This window comes from Mytilus californianus, unplaced genomic scaffold (assembly GCF_021869535.1).
Source record: "Mytilus californianus isolate M0D057914Y unplaced genomic scaffold, xbMytCali1.0.p SCAF_7, whole genome shotgun sequence".
In the NCBI taxonomy this organism is placed as follows: domain Eukaryota; kingdom Metazoa; phylum Mollusca; class Bivalvia; order Mytilida; family Mytilidae; genus Mytilus; species Mytilus californianus.
The window spans coordinates 116998904-117024515 of NW_026262723.1; the positions used below are offsets into that span (position 1 = coordinate 116998904).

General features: G+C 31.8%; 1 protein-coding gene across 1 annotated transcript in view; it reads right to left on the minus strand.

Moving 5' to 3' along the window:
• Positions 1 to 25612, minus strand: part of LOC127710207 (WW domain-binding protein 11-like) — a 44964-nt gene that overhangs the window by 17011 nt on the left and 2341 nt on the right. The window contains exons 4-14 of the mRNA XM_052215966.1: positions 25131 to 25228; positions 24770 to 24857; positions 24161 to 24232; positions 21486 to 21576; positions 20364 to 20485; positions 18737 to 18835; positions 17660 to 17841; positions 16270 to 16516; positions 11756 to 11926; positions 11094 to 11384; positions 10558 to 10697 (exon numbers count right to left, since the gene is read on the minus strand). Of these exons, the coding sequence (XP_052071926.1) occupies positions 10570 to 10697; positions 11094 to 11384; positions 11756 to 11926; positions 16270 to 16516; positions 17660 to 17841; positions 18737 to 18835; positions 20364 to 20485; positions 21486 to 21576; positions 24161 to 24232; positions 24770 to 24857; positions 25131 to 25228 (1589 nt within the window). The 3' untranslated portion in view covers positions 10558 to 10569. The remainder of the gene's footprint in view (positions 1 to 10557; positions 10698 to 11093; positions 11385 to 11755; positions 11927 to 16269; positions 16517 to 17659; positions 17842 to 18736; positions 18836 to 20363; positions 20486 to 21485; positions 21577 to 24160; positions 24233 to 24769; positions 24858 to 25130; positions 25229 to 25612) is intronic.

A 25612-nucleotide genomic window follows, 5' to 3' on the forward strand; every position in this document is an offset into this window, starting at 1 on the left:
GTGTTTTGATCCCTTAGTCTGTCTGATTTTCTTCTCAAGTTATTTCAGTATGATCAAATATCTTTCCCATCTTTCATTCATTCAAAGGTTGGATCTGCAAGATGAAAGTCAAATGTGTGAGACTTTAATAAAATAAAAATATTGAATCTGTGCAAAACTGCTTGTTATGGTAAATTCATGTCAGGAGTTCAACAAAATTAATTGTTTTGTTATTACAGTTATAATAATTTAATTAGTATTACATGAAACCATTATAAAACTTTTAAATTGAAATATGGTTATTTCCTAATCAAACGACACAGTTTATGACAATTAGCTTCCTAAATTCTAAAATTATATAAAAAATCATCATTCAGATATAATTGCTTGTGACAAACAGTATTTTTTGGATCGAAGTCCTGCTTTGAAATTCACCTTTAAGAATATATCATACATGTAGCCTAAATAGTAAGAACACATATTTGAAGGCAAATAAGTCATAAGGAGCTGAGATTATCTTTAAATGTAAGTCCAAGAAAATAACATTTTAAAACTGTTGTACTCCTGACATCAAATAAATGGTTCTAAAAAAAAATCCTTGTCTATCAGGCTACTCTTTGGGTGCAAACTTGTATCTATTATAGTATCTTTTGAAAAATAAAAGAGAACAATATATTGGCTTTTGTATTTATTAAGTGTGAGTTTTTTAACTTCAAAGTTGCACTCCTGACACTTATAGGGAGGCCTTATTTACTTGACTATCACACATTATTTATATCAATAATCAGGTTAATAAAGTATTTATTCTGGAAAGGACATATTTGTTTTACAGGGTTGACTTTTGTTTATATTTGGGTGTGATTCATATATTCAAACATCATTCTATTCCACAGCTGTACTAATTATTGTGTTGCACTCCTGACAGGGCAATACTTTTTTTCAAAACATATCTGCATCAAAACAGTTTAATGGACAAACTTCATTTGTAACTAAATTCATCACTAAGACATAATAGTTGTAATATAAATAAGAATCTATGGGACATATCATCATATTACAAGTTGCTGTGTCTTTATAAAAAAAGTATTTTTTCAAAATGTCACAAAAAAGTGTTGCACTCCTGACAATTTTTGCTTCTTTTTTATCGTCATTTTTTTAATACTTGAGATTTTCCAAAGATATTTTGCAGGATTATTCTACACATCAAGCCACAAAATTCGGCCCATTTTAACATTGCAAAGACTGCCATTTAAAAAAAAAGTAGCGAAATGTGATGAGACATGAACTTATGTATACAATAAGTGATATGTATGATATAGTTCAAAAATATTGTTTAAATGAAATTAAAATGTTAAATCTGAAAGGTATATACACTTAATCTAGAAATCATGGGCTTTTTTGATGATGTATAACTGTTTTGATATGATATATATTGAATGTCAGGAGTGCAACAAAATAGGAGAAATAAAGTTCCTTATATAGGTAATAATTTAAAAAAATAATAATAGTTCAGAAAAACTTTGAAGAATGCAGATCTCTTTTTAAGTTGTCAAACAACAATTCTACTGAATATTTAATAGAATTTAGTTCATAGTTTGGTAACTTAACTTCATTTTTATAACAATGTGTCAGAAAAATCAATTTAAATTTGATCTGAAGTGCATAAGATGCATAAGTTAAAATAGTAATAACATTTAAATGACAGATTCAGGTCTTTATAAACCAGCAATGATAACAAATTTTAAAAAATCATGAGTATTTTCTTCTAGTTTCTGCATTTTTTGTTTGGTGTATAATATGTCAGGAGTGCAACAAAAACAGGGGAAATTGGATGTATTTTCTTTTTGATATATCTTCTTTATTAAAAGATTTATCTGTCAATTTTTTTTCCTCAGTGAATTTGAAAAAGGGTTAGTTTTAATATGGAGAAGTTTTTTCATCAACTAATTGATGAATTATTTTTTAATCAAAACTTTTTCAATCAACTTTAAATGAATTGATACAAAAAATAGCCAAAAACATAAAAAAAAAATTATAATCAATGTGGAGATTAATAATCTTTGCATCAAAAGTAATGTTTGGATCTCTGCAATCAATAGGGGTGAAAAAAATATAAATATTTGATAGTGTTTGTCTGAAATAATATTCCAAAAATGTATTCTTGATTTAAATTTGTTTTATTGGTTTATGTCATTTAAGGTTCAGAACTTTTTTATTTCTATATACTTTTTTATATCCTTTTGGATTTATTAACTTAAATGAATATGTATCAAGATACAACAAAAGAAAATGCACTAAAACAATGTTGAAATTTGGTAAAAAAAAAAAAATTTGGACCATTTATTTTGACTTTGCCCAACAGCACATTTATTTGGAGACAACATTTATCTTCTGAGGAGACGGTTCAATTTCCAATTACAATTCAGTGAGAGGTTTCATCAACTTAAGTGTAATACCACGTCACACCCGGTTGCATATGAAAAAGGGTCGAAAAAAATATTCCCTTGAATCTAACAGTTGTAGGAAATTAATCCTACATTTCATTGCAGTAAAAAATTTCTGAGTCATAAACATATATCTTGGGTGTTTCAAAGCACCATTATTGTTTTATTTGGTGTTTCTATAGAATATTTTAGAAACTTGAGGTAACATGGTTACTAAAGCTTGTACACAGGAAAACTAGAGGCTCTAAAGAGCCTGTGTCGCTCACCTTGGTCTATGTGCATATTAAACAAAGGACACAGATGGATTCATGACAAAATTGTGTTTTGGTGATGGTGATGTGTTTGTAGATCTTACTTTACTGAACATTCTTGCTCCTTACTACTATCTCTATCTATAATGAACTTGGCCCGGTAATTACAGTGGAAAATACTTTGTAAAAATTTACAAAAATTTACAAAATTTATGAAAATTGTAAAAAATTGACTATAAAGGGTAATAACTCCTTAAGGGGTCAATTGACAATTTTGGTCATGTTGCCTTATTTGTAGATCTAACTTTGCTGTACATTATTGCTGTTTACAGTTTATCTCTATCTATAATAATATTCAAGATAATAACCAAAAGCTGCAAAATTTTCTTAAAATTACCAATTCAGGGGCAGCAACCCAACAACGTGTTGCCTGATTGGTCTGAAAATTTCAGGGCAGATAGATCTTGACCTAATGAACAATTTTATCCCATCAGATTTGCTCTAAATGCTTTGGTTTCAGAGATATGAGCCAAAAACTGCATTTTACCCTATGTACTATTTTTTAGCCATGTCAGCCATCTTGGTTCGCGAGCAGGGTCATCGGACACATTTTTTAAACTAGATACCCTAATGATGATTGTGGACAAGTTTGGTTAAATTTGTCTTAGTAGTTTCAGAGGAGAAGATTTTTGTAAAAAATTACAAAAATTTACGAAAAATGGTTAAAAATTGACTATAAAGGGCAATAACTCCTTAAGGGGTCAACTGACCATTTTGGTCATGTTGACTTATTTGTAGATCTTACTTTGCTGAACATTATTGCTGTTTACAGTTTATCTCTATCTATAATAATATTCAAGATAATAACCAAAAACGGCAAAATTTCCTTAAAATTACCAATTCAGGGGCAGCAACCCAACAACGGGTTGCCTGATTGGTCTGAAAATTTCAGGGCAGATAGATCTTGACCTAATGAACAATTTTATCCTCATCAGATTTGCTCTAAATGCTTTGGTTTCAGAGATATGAGCCAAAAACTGCATTTTACCCTATGTACTATTTTTTAGCCATGTCGGCCATCTTGGTTTGCGGGCGGGGTCATCGGACACATTTTTTAAACTAGATACTCTAATGATGATTGTGGACAAGTTTGGTTAAATTTGTCTTAGTAGTTTCAGAGGAGAATATTTTTGTAAAAGATTACAAAAATTTACGAAAAATGGTTAAAAATTGACTATAAAGGGCAATAACTCCTTAAGGGGTCAACTGACCATTTTGGTCATGTTGACTTATTTGTAGATCTTACTTTGCTGAACATTATTGCTGTTTACAGTTTATCTCTATGTATTAGATACAATACAAAGGTAACAAAGAAACAGGCCGGTAACAACCGTTGCCGGATAGTTTTTCTGCACGAGTAGTCAGGTCAAGGTCCGAGGCGATAGCCGAGGACCTTGACCTGACTACAAGTGCAGACAAACTATACGGCAGGTTGTTTCCGGCCTGTTTTTTGTTACCTTTGTTTTGTATCTGACTTGTACGACGTTTCAAGAAGGAAGAAGTACATTTTGCATTTAGAAGAGGTAGCAAAACTAAAGATATTAGAAACTTAAATGGCCATATACCAGTTAATGTAAGTTACAGTTTAAACTCAATTTTTTTTCTCACTTCCCTTCAGCCGAGAGTTTTTTCTAAAAAAATTCAAGAATCTAATAACTTTATAAAAAGAACCATTTCAAGTTAAAGGTGAATGTTATACACATTTGAGACTTTTTGAAATGCAACTTCGCAAGTAAGTAATGTATAAAAAAGATTTCAGAGGTAAGCAAGCTACCATTTGATTTTATTGGGGGGGGGGGGGGGGGGAGGGGGGATGGTAAAATAAATTTAAAATAAACCGGCTTCATCCTTTTTTTGTTGAAAAAATGCAGGATGTGCCATGTCCATGTCTTGTTATTATATATATATATATATATATATATATATAGGCATATGTTTTGGATTAAAAAAAAATGTTCATGCTTATAGGTTTTTTTATGTCTCTGATAGTGTTGATCAGGATTAAACACGTGTCACTATATGATCCAATCAGAGCTTACCGTCCAAAATTGATGACATAAGTTGAATGATTTTCTTTACGATTTGCTGCATATTTGAACATGTATTACACGGACACTTTTTATTTATAGGATCAATCGTGCATTGGTGAGTTGATAGGGATTTTATCTTTTGATTAGATTTGATTTTTATATATATATTTCCTGTCTTTTTATTGAAATATAAACGTTGGTACCAGCATTTCTTTCAGCATTGTCCAGAATACTATTCATGTCCATATATTGAAAAAAAATACATTTACGGACCGACCATTTAGCTTCAAAAGGGGGTGTGTTCTTTTCTGAGTAAGAAAATTATTTAGTTTTTCAACGCTATCGCCAAAATATTTTATTTTTCGAAATCAGCACTATTATATACGGTATTCGGAAAATCAGGAGCCAGAACATTATTTTCAGTGTCATCTGCTTGACCATTATATATTTTTTCTCATAAAATTGGGGATCAAAATGTGTTTTTTTAGGAAAAAAACAGAACCGGCCTTTTGAAGTTAAATGGTCAACCCCTTAGTGTACTAATATGAATGTTACTGGAATTGTTTGAAAAAAAATATAGTTATTGATGCTAACGTAAATATTTTTAATTAAAAAGACAGGAAATATGTCGGTGAAACAAAAAGTTCAAATCTAATTGAAATTTAAATTGCCCATGAACTCACTGATCATGCACGAGAGATTCTATTCATAAAAAGTGTCCGTGTAACAACTAAAAAGTGTCCGTGTATCATCTAAAAAGTGTCCGTGTAACATCCGTTAATGTACTGTTTTTCTATAGCTCTGCTGGGGGCAAAGTCGTACAACTATAATAATATTCAAGATAATAACAAAAAACGGCAAAATTTCCTTAAAATTACCAATTCAGGGGCAGCAACCCAACAACGGGTTGTCCGATTCATCTGAAAATTTCAGGGCAGATAGATCTTGACCTGATAAACAATTTTACCTCTGTCAGATTTGCTCTAAATGCTTTGGTTTCAGAGATATATGCCAAAATCTACATTTTACCCCTATCTTCTATTTTTTTTAGCCATGGCGGCCATCTTGGTTGGTTGGCCGGGTCACCGGACACATTTTTTAAACTAAATACCCCAATGATGATTGTGGCCAAGTTTGGTCAAATTTGGCCCAGTAGTTTCAGAGGAGAAGATTTTTGTAAAAGTTTACGGACGACGGACGACGGACGCAGGACGACGGACGCAAAGTGATGAGAAAAGCTCACTTGACCTTTCAGGTCAGGTGAGCTAAAAAGGGGTGAAAATTTGATTGGTTAACTTCCAGTGATGGTTATTTTCTTATATGCAATGAAATGTTATGTGAAATTTTGTCTATAGTACTGGACAGGATAAAACTTTACTCATGCCAAGTATTTCTTTATTTGAAACAAAGATAAATTCTGCACATTTTTTGGAAAAGTGCAAATTTAACAAAGACTAATAGGGGAAAAACAATGGTGGTATTACACCTCAATACATGGTTATAGTTTTGCAATATTTTGACCAAACTGGTATACCAAACATTTACCATTCTAAACTACTAGTATGCAGAGAACTTTGTCTTTAATTGGATGATACCAGTCTTTACTAAAAAAATATCTCCTTTTTATGCATTTATATGGGCTATATCCTTCTAGTAAGAGTTTATTTCAGTTCCTCAGCAGAACGTGATAGAAAGTTGATAATAATAGGTTAATACACATTCTAAAGAAGTCATTACAGTTTGAGCATGTGCAAAATGTTCCAAATCAAACATTTAAATCAATTTATAAACCGTCACAATTTAAAAAAATCAGAGAACCACAGGGAATTTAATGCCAATTCAAAAAACGATAATTTAAGATTTGAAATAAAAAGTAGCACAAAATAAGTAAAAAAGTAATCATTACAATGTAAGAGTTAAAACTATGATATCCTGTATTTCATTGAATGATGTAACAGGATTTATTCCCTTGTGGTTCTCTGATTTACAATGGAAGAATAAAACCAAAATGTGAGAAAATAAGTGCAATTTGATTCCTGTTGAATTAATATTTCTAGTTGTTTTATTTTCATAAGAACCATCGTAATAAATTGAGTAGTAGCAAGCTCATTTATAAATTAATGTGTTGTACAGTTATTATTGGTATGTTTCCATATTCTATAAGGTGGGTCTCATTGGGGTCTAAGCGTGACCCGGGATGCCGATTTTTTTGTAAGCGTGACACTTGAAAGTCAAATTATTGTGCCGTGAAAACGGGAAATGAAGTCTAGCGGGACACGGGAAATTAAAAAAAAATGAGAATTGCTTACGTACATAGTGTAAGCGGGATACGGGAATCTGACAAAACAGTAAGGGGGATCCGGGATCAGAACACCCCAATGAGACCCCCTATAAGTGATTATTTGAGAATTCTCTGGTACCAGGGATAGAGTAAAAACAAATAACAATTATTCTGTTCTTCATCTACTAACAGCAACATTCAAAATTGTAAAATGTACATTTTGTGCAGCTAAATCAATACAAACCTAGCATTACTGACTTTTAACAATATCTGGTACTATTTATATTTTAGGTCATGACCTTGACATTGAAAATCCAAATCCAAAAAGTCAACAGAATGAATAGATCTCTAATTCCTAATAATTGGAACTAGGATCCAATATAAAAAGACTTAAAAGTGAGGTTCTATTTACAAAGCTGGAATTTATCTACAGAATAATTCATTTTTATAAGAAAATAATTTTCATTTAAATACAATTATGATGGTCATTTAAACATTCAAGGCTAACATTCTTAGTACTGTTAAAATAGTAACATCACCTAAATTAACCTTATTAATTCATTTGTACCAGGTTTTAAATATATTTAAACATGTGAAAGAATTGTGCAATTTATATCCCACAAAAACACAAATTATTATTACATATACTTTAATCTGTTCAATAAATAAATGAATAAAAAATTATTTGTGTCTTAGGTTTGTTGTCATATCTCCAATAATAAATAAGTAGAGAAAACTGTCTTTTCTTAATCACAGAAAAGAAATTACTATTTCTTGATAAAAAAAATCCTGATTCAGATGTCTTTAAGTATTATTCTGGTTTTCATGTTATTTCCTAATTCCATTTTTTCGTAAAGAGACTTTAAAAATTTAATAAATGGTTGACACAAAAAAATACTGCTTTAAGTTTGACACAGGTGATATTATGAAATATTTTTTGAGACTCTTATCAATTAGAACACTTTACATTTAATCAGAAATTGGAGACTTGGTTAAATCCTTACCACAGCAGATGGATAGTATCATAGTTGATGCTTTCATATCAAAAGAATTATACATTATTTTGTGTCAATTTAGTCAGTAAGAGAAGGCAATGTTCCCTAAACTGTTTATTTAAGGCAATTTGATTGTACTTCATAACTATTTTAGCTTTTGGTGGTACACTTGTAAAAAGAAAGTTATCGCTCATCTTTTTTCTTTAAATATCTCATAATATAGTTACAATGTTATAGGTTTTTTAATGTGTTTTGATTGTAGCAGCGTACCAGTCAAGTACATGAATTTCTGATATATTGACATAAAAGTATCTAGTGTCACTCTAAAAGTAAATGTAGGTGACGGTGACTATCTAATTATTTAACAATTCATCTTAACAAAAAGGTCAATCATTGATCTAATAGTTGGAATATTAACGATTACTACACAAACTCTTGGTGATTGAAATGTTCAAATATTGTATAGACATTTGTCCTTATATTGACTTCTGAAATGACTTTTGGTATTGTGTCATTGTGTATTTTTAAAGACCTTATATTGACTTCTGAAAGACTTTTGTTATTGTGTCACTGTGTTGCTGGGTCATTGTCCTATACCTAAAATCCCTTTTCATTCCTACTCTTGTTTACTTTGTCTAATGTTAGGTTAATCCCCTTCTATGGAGAATAATGAAAGAGATCATTAGTTGACACCCAGTTTGGGGGTAATTAACATTGGTGGCATGCTGTTGTCATAAGTATTTAGGTAGGTGGCAGTCAATATCAAAGGTGTTTTGCCAACTATATTAATTATGTATTTGTTTAATAAATAATATACAGTTTATAACCATTATGTTAACATTTTTACCAATAATTTTAGGTAATTTGTGTAAACCTAGCCAAAGTATCATGATTTTCAAATAAAAGAGCAAATTAATTTTGTCTGTTGTGTTTTCACTGCAAAACAGCAATAAGTCCAAACTATAACAGTAATCAAATATCATCAAAGGCTCACATAACACATGATACTATCATACTGTTTTACATATATTAAAAATATAAGAAATTTGAAAATCTTGTTCGCTTTTGTTCAGCATATTTAATGCAAATGTTTAATGTCAAATTATTTTTTTCCAGGGCAGGCTAGTGCTATTTAAAGATCAGACAGTTTACTAATACATTATGTTAAACATTGGTTAGCATATATTCAGGCAAAATTATAAGAAAAAAAATACCTGTTGCAATTTTTCATTTCGTCCACTTAAAGCAACTTGTATAATTTAAATGATTTATTTTTAATTTCCAGTTCATAAAATATGTAATTATACAAGAATACAAAGGGAAGCCCCCCCTCTCATGCAAAACTAACAAGGTTATTGCTATTCTATTTGGCCTCTTTTAATTCTATGATTCCAAATGTTTTGTGTTTTTGGCCTTCAAAACTGTTGGTCATGAACATACTTGGTGATTGTCCAGAAACATGCATTGTGTCAACAGATATCAGCATAATACATTTATGTTAGAAAGAAAGAATTTTACATTTTCCATTAAAGAAATCTCAGGTTATAGATTTGTATTTCCTGAAAATTTTATTCTTTTTTTTATGTGATAATTCCTAAATCCTTCAGAACAATGTACTCATAAAACTGACAGACCATTTAATGTTGACCATGGCATATATACATTTGACTTGATGTATCATTTCAGTATTCAATATATGATTCTTCAAACTGTCAAACATAAATGCTTATATGTAATGTACAGTCATGTAGAGTCAATTGTATGTAATTTAGAATAAGACTGAACTGTTGCTTGTAAGTGTTGTGTCTAAAAACATTATGACATTGTACTGATCAAGGTTCTAATCAGTTTAAAAGAGCACCTAGATCTAGGCATTCCTTGTACAACTGTGTTATATACTGGGTTGGTAGTCAAATGTATAGACATAAACAAAGGTTAAGTAAATCACACATTAAAACAACTATATTAAAATATCATTATACAAAGGGAGATAAGCCATTTCACACATTCATTTGATTCAATCGATTTGTTAGGATTGGGTATTTTCTGTCATAAACCAATCACAGGTACATAGAAACTAGTGAATGGTTATGGCAGAAAATAGTCATCTGAAAGAACTAGAACATCTAGGTGTGAGAGGGACAGAAAATTAGTCAGCTGAAAGAACTAAAACATCCATAATTATTTTGTTAATTGAAATCGTACACTGCTGTAATGGTGCATAGTTATGAACAATAATTTAATATATGTAATTCCTCTCACACTCTTCCATTTCCCTTATAAACTTATTCTAAGTATAATTATCTGTAAAAGTACCAGACTGAGAAATCTTTCACTTCTATCATTAACTGATCCAAAGCACCAACTGTTGACCTTATGTGTGACTAAGTAAGCAGGGATATGATCAAACTCATTTTTTCATCTTAAATTTCTTTATAATACAATATTTTCTTTGTTTGGAGTGTATGATTGGGTAAAGAAAGTGACTTAGAAAAGAATGCTGAGAAAGATAATTACCTTTATTTTCCCTCATATTAAATCTTCCATTTCTCTCATAAACTGATCATAAGCATCATCCTTTGTCTTAGTATGAGCTGCTGCCACCACAGGTGCCGATTTAGGTGTGATTCCTGATATTCTCTTTTCTTCTTCTTTAGCTGAAATGGTGACAAAATACTTAATCATAAATGTGAATAATTATTGAGTTTAATCAAGGATGCTGATGACAATAACAGTTTCTTTTAAAAGATATATTAACATTCAAGTTTTTAATGCCATATCAACTAATTTAGTAAGCAAAATAAAAGTCTCAGGCTCAGATGGTCTCAGGCTCAGATGGTCTCAGGTTTCCTATTCTTTATTCGCTGTAATCCAATAAAAAACATGTATTAAATGTAAAAGAGGATGTTCCACATATTCATGACTTCAACAATTTGCTATTTATAGTTTTTTGCACACGTTGAGGATTTTCCCCATTATTACATAAACAAATCTTGTTAAGAGTAGGATATATTCTGGCAACTCTAGCTTTGACAGTGCATTTACATTATTACCTTTCTTAATGACTCTGCCTTTAGCATCTCTAGGATCACGTTTAATTTTCAAGGCCACTGGTGTAAACCGTGTGACATCACCACCAACGTTCTTTATCTGTGGTTTAGCTTCTATTGTAGTTGTACTCTTCTTTTCTTCTTCAGATGATATCTGTGGAGGCTTCATGATACTGGGCTGAGCACTTATAACGTTAGGGTTCTGTAGTGGTTGAGTACCAGGTGGAGCCAGTCGGAGTGGAGGCATCCCTGGAGGTGCTCCTGGTGGACGGAGCATTCTAGGAGGAGGAATACCTGCAATTAAAATAAATTACAATCAAATAGCATTGAGCCTGGATGAAGCTTTATATAACAAACCACTGCTTTAATCACGATTTTGAAATAATACTTCTGTTGAGACATATTGCAGAAAAAGTAGGAAAGAATTTGTATAGAAACACATTAAAGAATTAAAAGTAGGGAGGGAATTTTTATATGTGATTCTAGAGGGTGTAAATTACAGTAGTAGATGTACTTTTAAATATTAACATGCATGTGAATCTGGGTATGGATAAAAGTCTTAATATCCACATACAATGTCAACATTTCTATTGCAGCCATTACATAAAATTGTTATTAAAATATGAATACAACTTTTAACATACAATAAATTAATCAATACGTACCAGGTGGACCAGGTGGCATCCTTGGTGGCATTCTAACATTTGGTGGCAGTCCTGGTGGTGGTCCAGGAGGTAGTCCTGCTGGTCTGCCAGGTGGAGGTCCTGGGGGTAACATACGTGGCATCGGACCTCTCATAGGTCGGAACATCATTGGAGGTGCACCAGGAGGGGGGCCTGTCAATATAAAATACAATCTTTTGAGTTCAAGAAGTTGGGATGCATAGTATGAGATCTGAAAAGTTCTAAATTCATCACATTGTAAGTGATTGTAAAACATTTTACAACAAACTTTAAAGAGCGAATTGCATAATTACAAAATAAATAAATAATTTTGTGGAAAGTACGTATTCTGTAACAAAAGTCCCAATTTTACATTAATGCACCAAAAGTCAGCTAAATTTCTACAGGCATCACAAAAAACATCAAGACAAGTAGAATTTTCATGAAATTATTTGTAAAACCCGGGAAAAGAAAGTCATCAAAAAATGAAACACAAATTCTATTTGTAAAACATCTTTTAACACTTATAAACTGGCTCAACATGTGTAAGACATAATGAAATAAATGTGTGGACACAGATGATGCTGCTGCCCCCCCCCCCTCGCATATCATATAGTTATAAAGGGACATAACTGAAGAACGGTAAAAGTGACGCTACCCAAATTTGAACTTGATCTGAGTTTTGTGGTATTAAGCATTGTGTGTAAGTCTCAAAACATTTGGTTGAGGCTAACTTAAGTAGAGAACAGAAACCAAAAAATTAGCAATTTTTCTATTTGTAAACACCCATAACTCTAGAACGGTTGTGTATAAGTTTTATAACATTTGATTGAGACAAACTAAAGTTAGAGAACGGAAACGTAAAATTCAGCAATTTTTATGTTTATAAAGGGACATAACTCCAGAATGGTAAAAGTGTCGCCACCAAATTTTGTACTTAATCTGTATTATGTAGTAATAAGCATTGTGTATAAGTTTCATAACATTTGGTTGAGGCAAACTAAAGTTAGAAAACGGAAACAAAAAATTTGTACTTGATCTTAGTTTTGTGGTAATGAATATTGTGTATAGGTTTCATAATGTTTGGTTGGGGCAAACTTATGTTACAGAATGGAAACTAAAAATTTTGCAATCTTTCGATTTATAAAGGGGCATAACTCAATAATGGTTAAAGTGACACTACCCAAATTCAACTTGATCTGTGTTTTATCAGTGGAAGACAAAATTAAACATTGCATTGTATAAAGCATTGATTGTAGTTGATTCAACTATAATCATGGACAAAGGAAGATAACTCCAATTTTAAAAATTACTTAATATTTAGAAGAAAATAAAAATTTTGAAATTTTTCCATTTATAAAGGGGCATAACGGTTAGAGTGAAGCCACCAAAATTCAAACTTGATCTGTGTTTTGTGGTAATAAGCATTGTGTATAAGTTTCATAACATTTGGTTGAGGCAAACTTAAGTTAGAGAACGGAAACTAAAAATTTTGCAATTTTTCCATGTATAAAGGGGCATAACTCTAGAACGGTTAAAGTGATGCCACCAAAAATTTTGCAATTTTTCCATTCATAAAGGGCATAACTCTAGAACGGTTTAAAGTGACGCCACCAAAATTCAAACTTGATCTGTGTTTTGTGGTAATAAGCATTGTGTATAAGTTTCATAACATTTGAGGCAAACCCCAGTTAGAGAAAGGAAACCAATTTTGGGATGGACGTACATACGTACGGACAAGGTCAAAACTTAACGCCCCCATCGCTACGGCGGGGGCATAAAAACAGTCGAGAACATTGTTTAATTTCAATATAAAGGAGAGTAATATAAAGTAACAATAAATATCCAAGCCATTTGTAGCCAGGCTATAAAAACTTACAAATTAGAGAATATGAGAGAATTCAATAACTAATTAATATGACATCTGATCTTAACACAAATGGGGTAGTAAATAACAAAAAGAACTAAGATTAATCAAAGAAATTGGTAGCTCTAGGGGGAAAAGTCCTTTGCTTCTCGATATATCAGTATTCTTTCTACAAAATAAATGAACTGGACAAAAATGAATTTCCTGAAAATTGTATCTGGCGTTTTCACTGCAAATAAACAGCTGCACCAAGGACAATGATATACCATTCAAATAATGAGTGAGAAAGGATATTACATGTGTTTATGTATATTCAATACAGAATATTAAATCAAGAAAACATTTACAGTGTTTCAACATTTTTTCAAGGATTCATAAAAACAAAAATACAGAATTGATTTTACTAATTGTAAAAATACTGATGAAATGACTATTGAATAAACTGCTTCGCTGAGCGCAGCTAGATACACCCGCAGAGGTCCAACCCTGAACAGTTGGGGCAAAAATGGACACAATATTCAAGCTTGATTCAGGTCTGAATTTGGATTGTAATTAAATATTTGACATATTATAGGTTTCTGAATAAATGTAGTCAAAGATCTTGAAATTTGTTATATGAATTGAATTTATATTCAATTAAAGATTTCTTGCTGTTGTGCAATACATAGTAAATCTATTGTCAGACTATAAACAAATTAAATAAAGTTCAATTAATTCTCAATGTCATATTAGAAATTTATGAAAATAAAAAGGGAGCTTACATAAATAGATATAAACAATTCTACAAAGTTTCATGAGAATTGGTGACAGCATTTTTGAGTTATTGTCCGAAAACTGGAAAATCACCCCTTTTTTTAATGAATAAAACCCCATAACTCAGAAATGTAAAATGTAAAATTTATAAAATTCTAAAGGGAGCTTACATTTATACATACAAACAATTCACCAAAGTTTCATAAGAATTGCTGAAAGCATTTTTGAGTTTTTGTCCGAAAACTGGAAAATCCCCCCTTTTTTTATGTATAAAACCCTGTAACTCGGAAACGTAAAATCTAAAATTTCTAAAAAATTAAAAAGGAGCTCATGTCAATAGATATAAACAATTCACCAAAGTATTATGCAAATTGGTTAAAGCATTTTTGAGTTAATGTCCGACATGTTGACGACGGACAACGGTATACCATAATACGTCCCGTTAACGGGCGTATAAAAATCAAACCATTACGAAATAATAAACCACAAGAGTGCACATGCTGAAATGTCGCCTGCTTTACTGATCATTGATTTTATGTTGATAGTCCTAAATATAAAGCTTTACTACAAGTATCACATAAACTTAACATGATCCAAGGAAAATGAGGTTAAGGTCAGATAAACAGAACCAGAAATACATATACACCTTACAATCATTCCATACACCAAATATAGTTGACCTATTGCTTATAGTTTCTAAGAAACAAGCTTAACCAAGAAAACTTAACATTGACCAATGAACCATGAAAATGAGGTCAAGGTCAGACGAACCATGCCAGACAGACATGTACACCTTACAATTAATCTATGCACTAAATATAGTTGACCTATATATTGCTTATAGTATCTAAGAAACAAACTTAACCATGAAAACTAAACATTGACCAATGAACAATGAAAATGAGGTCAAGGTCAGATAATACCTGCCAGACAGACATATACACCTTACAATCATTCCATACACCAAATATAGTTGACCTATTGCTTATAGTTTAAGAAAAACAGACCAAAACACAAAAACTTAACACTGAGCAATGAACCATGAAAATGAGGTCAAGGTCATATAAAATCTGCCAGACTGGCATGTACATCGTAAAATATTTCCATTCACCAAATATAGTTGACCTATTGCATATAGTATTAGAAAAAAAGACCAAAACACAAAAACTTAACTTTAAGCACTGAACCATGAAAATGAGGTCAAGGTCAGATGACACCTGCCAATTGGACATGTACACCTTACAATCATTCCATACACCAAATATAGTAGACCTATTACTTATAGTATCTGATATATGGACTTGACCATGAAAACTTAACCTTGTTCACTGACCCATGAAATGAGGTCGAGTTCAGATGAAAACGGTCTGACAGGAATGAGGACCTTGCAAGGTATGCACATACTAAACAGTTATCCTATAACTCATAATAAGAGAGAAATTAACATTACAAAAAAAATGTTTTCATGTAGTCACTGAACCATGAAAATGAGGTCAAGGACAATGGACATATGACAGATGGAAACTTCATAACATAAGGCATCTATATACAAAGTATGAAGCATCCAGGTCTTCCACCTTCTAAAATATAAAGCTTTTAAGTAGTTAGTTAACGCAGCCGCTGCCGGATCACTATCCCTATGTCGAGCTTTCTGCGACAGCAGTTGCAGGCTGGACAAAATGGTAAAATCTTGATACCTAAAAGTAGAATTTGGCTGTAGATTAGAGAAAAATCAGGTCAGATTCTTTATTTATTTAAGATCAAAGCTTTAAGGCACAGAATTGTTCCCATGCGAAAACTTGCAATGCAAAATTTGGACTGAAATTATAAGAAAAAAGATGGTTTAACCAAAAGTTTTACAACTAAAGGACAAAATGTTAGTCTTTAAAGTTCTTACCTGGAGGTAGTCCTGGAGGTAACCCAGGGGGAGCACCTGGCGGCGGCCCAGGAGGCATCAGCCTTGGTTGAGCTTGTTTCTCATCTTCCCCAGGAGGTCCATCTGGGAGACTATCTCTAGCTTTCTTTTTATCTTCATCATCTCTTCTCCTTTTCTCTCTCTCCCTTTCACGTTCATCATCTCTCCGTCTTCGTCTCCTTCTTCTGTCCTCTTCATCGCTCTCAGAATCTGAACTGCTATCTGAACTCTATAATATGCAAAGTAATACTTTAAGTTAAAGTAACATGTTTTCTTGTTTGAATTGATTTACATTTTGTCATTTCAGAACTTTTTAAAGTACAGTTTCATATGTATTGTAAAATTGATTATGATGTCAGTTTGCTGTATGTTTCTGTGGCATATAAGAATATTTAATATGGTAAGATGATTTGAATAAAAGCATATGCAAAATGAGCAGAAACATTGTGAATAAAAAGATCTGTCATCAACCTCAAATTCTTAATAAATAAAACCCCCAAATCTAAGATATAATGAAAGACAATTGACAAGGTTACTGTCAGACATGCTAACATGTAGTTGAAATCTCAATAAGTGAAACAAAAAAAGTATAAACAAATCAGTTTACATAAACCACTGAATCTAGAAATAGGTTTATAGGTCCCAAAATTACAGGTACAAGTAAAATAATATTTTACCCAGATTTTCTGCTGTGCAATTTACATATTCAAACCACAAACAAAAGTTGATTCTCAAAAACACTGCTCTAATCAATAGTAACATACTATTAAGAAATAATAATTTTTCTTCTATGCTGTTTTGGTGCAAATTTAAGAATATTAATTATACAAAAGAAGATATATCTGTAATTTACAGAGAATATACAATCTTGCATAACAGACAATCAAGGGAGATAAATATTCAATTGAGCAAAATATCTTGCACAAAAGTCAAAGGAGATACATATTTAAGTAAGGAGTCAAGGGAGATAAAACTGTACTTGAATAATCTATCTTGCATAACAGACAGCCATATGAGGTAAGTCTGAAATTTATAGATAAACGTTAACTATCCTCATCTAAAACATAACTCATTTGTTATTTCTGAATAAAACAAAATGTATATTCATCTTATATAACTAATGATAAATCATTTAGTTGCAGCCCTTTAAACAAATATTCACGTATAACGCACATGCCAAGTGTGGGATTCGAACTCAAAACCTCTGTTGAGTGGCTAGTGAACTACTTTAATAGACCACTCGGCCACCAAGGCCCGGAACGAGACTTGTATATAACTGATTGATATGAAAACAACCTGGTAGATTAAATGAATGTAACATTATAATGATAGTAAACACATGGCCATGATGAATTAAGAAATAAAATCTTACATCTCGTCGTCTTTCAGCCTCCTTCTTTTTGTCTGGTATTTGCTGACCTGCCATTTGTAACATTTTTGCCTGTAATGCTGTCACCCCCTTAGGTGCTTTAAATTTTAATCTGGTATCTTTCTCTTCCTCATCAGGGTCCCTTGTATCATCATCAACAAATCTTATCTTTCTGGATTTTGAGCCTATGAAGAAAAACAAATTTAGGACAATGCATAACAACGAACTATAATGTCAATAAATTACCATGACCATATACATAAAGAGGACATTTATATTCAGAATTTAAAATCAAAGTGCTTGTGAGCGCTGAAGGGTAAAGATTGCTTTCATTTTGTAATGTAAACTTAAAATGCAGCACTGGATTTAGCAAAAGAAGATATTTAGGAAATATTTTGAATTGGTGTATAAAATTTCACATTCATCATGTTTATAGTTGAAACTATTTTTAAAATTGGTGTATGAAACACTAATGTAATAATTAATAAAATCATTTTCTTGACAAATTTTTATTACACAAACATTTCATTTTGTTACTTTAATATGTGAGTATAGTTTATTATTGAATTGTATGACATTGGCTGGATAGTTTCTAATGAGTGTTCACCTCACTACAATATGTTATTTAATGTATTTGATGGATGGATGGCTGTTTAACGTCCTTAGAGATGCATGCTAAGTGGAGAAACAGCAAAAACAATTTTTAAGTCTTTAACTTGACATGACCAGGGTTCTAACCCATGACCTCCCACACCTGAGATGAACACAAAAGTTATTTGAATTCGCAAAGGTAGAGATGAGGTCTGAAAATCTACCTATCAGACCACAGGAGAGTTTTTACTGCATTTCATGCATTAATGCAACAACAGTTTTCATTGTATGGTTGACATTACCAATGAGAAATAAATTTCATTCTTGCAAGTATTATAAATAATACAGTACTAGAATTAAACTATATATCAGACCCCTAATCTCATTTTATATACAATGTGGACAGGATGAAAATCCAAAATCAAGGAAATAGTTATTATTTATATTAACTACTATTCAATCTCTCAAAACCAAGATCTATTTTCTTACTTAGAAGTTCATCATCATCATGGTCATGATCATCTTCGTCAGGACTATCATGAGGGTGTTCTATGTCTAGATCTACTGTGCCGATGTTTTCTTCTATACCTGTTAAAAGAGAATTTACAAAGATATACATTGCACATTAGGACTATCGTTTAAATGTTCAAAGACAAGATCAACTTTGCCAATGTTTTCTTCTATACCGGGGAAATGAAAATATATAAATAATTGTGAGCCATTAGGATTGTGTTGAAGTTTTTCTGCCCGGATCTATATTGTGCCATTTATTGCCAATGTTTTCTCTTTGATATGAAAAATTTACTATACAGATCAATGTCGATCTCATGTAAAATTGAAATTTCTAATCCTGGATGGCAAATCTCCAAATTACAATTTATATCAATAATCACAGTTTTCATATAACAAATATTAAATCTGCAGAAGTATTTTTATCACCATTATATATATACATAATCAAAATAATATTAAAGTTAAACTTCATTCAGGAAATAGTATGATTTTTTAAAAATAATATCATTAAAAGCAAATATATTAAACATTTATATTCATCCAATTTTTGCAACATTTTTCTACAGTATGTGATGCGACACATTTTGATATTCCTACTGATACAGACACCTTCTAGGAACTCTGTTGCAATATAAATAAGTAAGTATAAAAACTTCACAACTAATTACAGGGAATAAGAATACTGTAAATTCAGAAATTATTGCGTGCATTTATTATTGCGATTTTGTCAATTTAGACCAAAATGCCATTATTATTTTTGCAATACTGAGAAAAATCCCCCTTCATTCGTATAAAAAAATCCAAAATGCGAGTTTAAATTATTGCGATTACAACCCTGTTGCATTTTTCGCAATAATAAAAACATCGCAATAATTTCCAAATTTACAGTAACATTTTCTGACTAGGGGCCCAACCTGCCACAATATGAAAATTAAGATAAGCACTATGGTCATTTTCATAAAAGTTTAAGGGGCCCAACCCAAATTTCGGTAGCATTGGCTACTGGGCCCCTGCTAATCTTTTTCCCTGAATTATTTCACGGAGAAAATAGCAGTGAACTACAGGAAAGTGTGACTAAAATTTAATAACTTTTTGAATAGATTTCTTTCCTTAGTGAACTGTCAATTAGGGAAGTGTGGGGGTTCAGGAGGTGACAAGTGACATATCTGTATAGACTATAGATGCATATCCTTTCTCTCACATGTTCCGTCATTGGGTAAACTGTGATCCCGTAGAAGGCTGGGAACCAATGAAAGTCCATACAATTATAAATCTGTACAGATGCATATCCTTTCTCTCACATGTTTCATCATTGGGTAAACTGTGATCCAGAAGAAGGCTGGGAACCAATGAAAGTCCATACAATTATAAATCTGTACAGATGCATATCCTTTCTCTCACATGTTTCATCATTGGGTAAACTGTGATCCCGTAGAAGGATGGGAACCTATGAAAGTCCATATAATTAGAAATCGACATATTGTATAGACCTCTCTATTGTTGATAATACAAGTTAACCTCTAGACGCCTTTGGTTATTTATGTCATTGGGTTACTGTCTCATCCTCTAATTTTTATTCATATTCATATATATAAATTCTTACCTTTTTCTGGATCATATTCTTCATCTTCACTGTCACTGAGTTGTGGTGGGGGTCCAGGAGGGGGACCTGGAGGTTTTCGTTTTCTCAGAGCTTCATGGTCTACTTCCATCATGGTTATCTCTCTATAAATAATATATATATGTAAATTAATTAGATAATAAACACATACAATAGTGAAAATAAATAAAACACTTTCTTCAATGCAAATTTTATGATTTGCATTTTTCAGATAGCACAGAATTTGATGAAAATATAGGTTACTGTGGATTTATTATTATTCGTTGGATACCAATTTTCGTGGATTTCGTGGTTATAGGTTAACCACGAAATTAAAAGTTCAATGAATGGCAAATTTACTATAGGCTTGTATACAGACATTGTCAAAAACAATGAAATTAAATATCCACGAACATGTAATTTTTCCTTAATCCACGAAAATTGGTACCCATGAAAATAAATGAATCCACAGTATCTATGGTTTTGGAATGAGAGGGAGTTTTTCAGCTACAGTCTCTTCAAAGAATGATAGCCCTGATAGTGATATTAGATCTAGCTGAGAAACATCCTGGAGTTGAAAGACCATAGATACTCCGGTTAATGCCTTTATCTACACTGGCAATAGCTGAGAAACATCCTGGAGTTAAAAGACCATAGATACTCCAGTTAATGCCTTTTATCTACACTGGCAATAGCTGAGAAACATCCTGGAGTTGAAAGACCATAGATACTCCAGTTAATGCCTTTTATCTACACTGGCAATAGCTGAGAAACATCCTGGAGTTGAAAGACCATAGATACTCCAGTTAATGCCTTTTATCTACACTGGCAATAGCTGAGAAACATCCTGGAGTTGAAAGACCACAGATACTCCAGTTAATGCCTTTTATCTACATTGGCAAACTAAAAGACTTCAGCTCACATGGTCATTACATTCTCAATCCATTCGACTTTGAAAACCCATCTGAGTCAAGAAGCTTGAGATGGAAAACTTAGAAACAGAAAGATCAAAGGAAAATTTAAGAAAACAGCCATAATTTCTGTTATTCTAAAGGAATCATTATCAAATATCAGGAATTGTCACTAAATAATGACAGCTTGACCATCAACAATTGAGGCTATTACCTGAATCCCGAAGATTTCTTCAATATTCCATGTGGAAGTTTATCAAGTGACGGCAGTGGTATTTCATTTGGTAAAGGTATCATTGATGGTACTGTAAATAAAAAGGTAATGGTATCATTAATGGTACTGTAAATAAAAAGGTAAAGATATCATTGACGTTACTGTAAACAAGAGGCTCGCAAGAGCCTGAATCGCTAAACTGGTAAAAATATGCCTTTTTGATAGTTACAAGGGCAAACACTCCTCTATTGGACCAATTGAGGATTTTGTTCATGCTGACTTATTTGTAGATCTTGTTTTGCTGATAATTTTTTACCATTGAAAGATTCTCTCTATCTACTATAGTTTCCCCAAAAAAATGCAAACATGAGGTACACCTGTGTCTGTATCGCTCTGTATTTGGCCTTACTAATACTAGGTGTGCTGCTGACCATTTTTTACTTACATGTTTAAAATCGCTCCTAAAGGTTTTAACATAACAGCCAAAACTGCAAAAAACAGTAAAAAGTGACATTTCAGGGACAAAAACTCCATAACAGGTTGTCAGATTTTTCTGAAAATTTCAGAGAAGTTACATATAGACCTGACCTGCTGATCATTTAAACCCAAGTCAGGTTTGCTCAATAGCTTGAGTTTTAGAGGTTGTATAAGCCAAAAACAGCATGTTACCCCTATGTTCTATTTTAAGCAACAGCTGCCATGTTTGACAAAGGATCAAATTCCTGGATATACATTTGAAACTAGATTCCCTAAGGAACATTCACGTAAAGTTTGATTACATTAGGCCCAGTAATTTCAGAGTAGAAGATTTAAAAAAATATTTACAACAACACAAATGGAATCCAAGTGATGGGCCAGGTGAGCTAATAAGAGAATAAAGGTAAAAGTGATGAAACTGTAAATAAAAGTTTTAGAAATCAGATATTACATATGAATACAACTCTGTGAAATGCTTTATAATCTCTCATTATGCTGTTAAAAAAGCATAATTCAAAAACTTTTATTTTTATTTTACTGCTAATGCATCTGCAAGTAATCTGTGATTTCATTTGATATCTTTACTTTTGTCCAAAATATGGTTCCAAAGCAATAATTTTGGTATGCATGATATAAGTTTAAACTATAAAACAATTTTTTCTCTTTAAAATGGAAGAAATAATTTATACTGTTATGATATTCATGTTATAGGGGTATGATATTCGTGTTATAGGGGTATGATATTCGTGTTATAGGGGTATGATATTCGTGTTATAGGGGTGATATTCGTGTTATAGGGGTATGATATTCGTGTTATAGGGGTATGATATTCGTGTTATATAGGGGTATGATATTCGTGTTATAGGGGTATGATATTCGTGTTATAGGGGTATGATATTCATGTTATATAGGGGTATGATATATGTGTTATAGGGGGTGATATTCATGTTATAGGGGTATGATATTTGTGTTATAGGGGTGATATTTGTGTTATATAGGGGTATGATATTTGTGTTATAGGGGGTGATATTCATGTTATAGGGGTATGATATTCGTGTTATAGGGGTGATATTTGTGTTATATAGGGGTATGATATTTGTGTTATAGGGGTATGATATTTGTGTTATAGGGGTATGATATTTGTGTTAGAGGGGATGATATTCATGTTATATAGGGGTATGATATTTGTGTTATAGGGGTGTGATATTCGTGTTATAGGGGTATGATATTCGTGTTATAGGGATATGATATTCGTGTTATAGGGATATGATATTCGTGTTATAGGGGTATGATATTCGTGTTATAGGGATATGATATTTGTGTTATAGGGATATGATATTCGTGTTATAGGGGTATGATATTCATGTTATAGGGGTGATATTTGTGTTATAGGGATATGATATTCGTGTTATAGGGGTATGATATTTGTGTTATAGGGGTATAATATTCGTGTTATAGGGGTGATATTTGTGTTATAGGGGTATGATATTTGTGTTATATAGGGGTATGATATTCGTGTTATAGGGGTGATATTTGTGTTATAGGGGTATGATATTCGTGTTATAGGTATGATATTCGTGTTATAGGGGTGATATTTGTGTTATAGGGGTATGATATTCGTGTTATAGGGGTGATATTCGTGTTATAGGGGTATGATATTCGTGTTATAGGGGTATGATATTCGTGTTATAGGGGTGTGATATTTGTGTTATATAGGGGTATGATATTTGTGTTATAGGAGTATGATATTTGTGTTATATAGGGGTATGATATTCGTGTTATAGGGGTGATATTTGTGTTATAGGGGTATGATATTCGTGTTATAGGGGTATGATATTTGTGTTATAGGGGTATGATATTCGTGTTATAGGGATATGATATTCGTGTTATAGGGATATGATATTCGTGTTATAGGGATATGATATTCGTGTTATAGGGGTATGAAATCGTGTTATAGGGGTGATATTTGTGTTATAGGGATATTATATTCGTGTTATAGGGGTATGATATTCGTGTTATAGGGGTGATATTCGTGTTATAGGGGTATGATATTCGTGTTATAGGGGTATGATATTCGTGTTATAGGGGTGTGATATTTGTGTTATATAGGGGTATGATATTCGTGTTATAGGGGTATGATATTCGTGTTATAGGGGTATGATATTCGTGTTATAGGGGTATGATATTTGTACACTTACTTGTTAACTGTTGTGGGATTTCTGGTAATGGAATCTGGTCTAACTGTACACGCTCAGCATTTTTAACTTGTTCTGAAATAAATGAAATGGTAATTTAATTTTACATAAGCTAGCAGTGAATTAGACACAGACAATATCTGATGTCTTACACAACAGCATGATAGCATTTTTCTAAGAGATATGTTTTTTAGTCATAGCATTTTTCTAGGAGATATGTTTTTTAGCCATAGCACTTTTCTAGGAGATATGTTTTTTAGCCATAGCATTTTTCTAGGAGATATGTTTTTTAGCCATAGCACTTTTCTAGGAGATATGTTTTTTAGCCATAGCATTTTTCTAGGAGATATGGTTTTTAGCCATAGCATTTTTACTGTATGTTTTGAAACAGTATATAATAATTATGAAAGCTTTCTAATTGCCCATGGCGGCAATGCTCATTGTATGAACAGAACAAACTTTTGTTTTGTCTTTTCAGGATTAGAGCTAAATAAACTTAACTGATTCGTGTATTGAATATAATTATTTGCCATATGACTTAAAGCAATCAACAAAATACAGAAGTATCTCAGCTAACTTTTATAAAATTCTACTAAACATGCTAAAATTTACCAAAATAAAGCTGAAGCTTCAGTCTTTTCTTTTCATAATCATGTTCTGCCTTTTTCAACTCTTTAGAATATTCTAAATTCTCTTTTTCCTACAATGTAAGGTAAATATACAACATAAGTATTTTCATTTCTCAATTCAAGCATAAAAATTTGAAGAAGAAAAAATGAAAATATTCAAAGTTTGTACAATACTATCATGACTATTAAAACAATTGATGTCGTCCTTCCAATATATTAAAATTCAATTTGAATGAAAAACACTCTCTATTGACTCTTTACCCAATGAAACAAGGACCTCCTCAAAATTTCTAGGGACTGTCACTCACTAACATATTATGATAAATTGATAAGAAAAAACTTACATATAATCTGACAACTCTCTGGAAAGTTTCCTTCAATTTTCTTCTTTTATCTTTTAGCACTTTTTCATTCAGTAATGGTGCTTCCACTGGATTATATTCTGAATAATAATTAAAGATACATTTCTTGTCAATCACAGAAAGGACTTACAAGACATCCATAACACATACATCTTTCCCTTCAAATTACACCAATTTATCATTTGTTTTTCACCATTGGTTCACATAGATATATATTAAACCATTTCTCTTTTTCAGAAACCTTTTAAGTTTTTGAAGGTAGAAAGACAACAGATCTGCCAACTGATTTATGGGGAATTTCCCCAATTAGATGTCTTGACCCAACTCTTGAAATCCTCTTTTAAATAAATTATGTACCTCAAAAAAGCCATTCAAAGGAGTTAAAATTGCATTTTATCACATACATACTCATTCAAAACCATTGTGTATATCACATATATACTCATTCAAAACCATTGTGTATA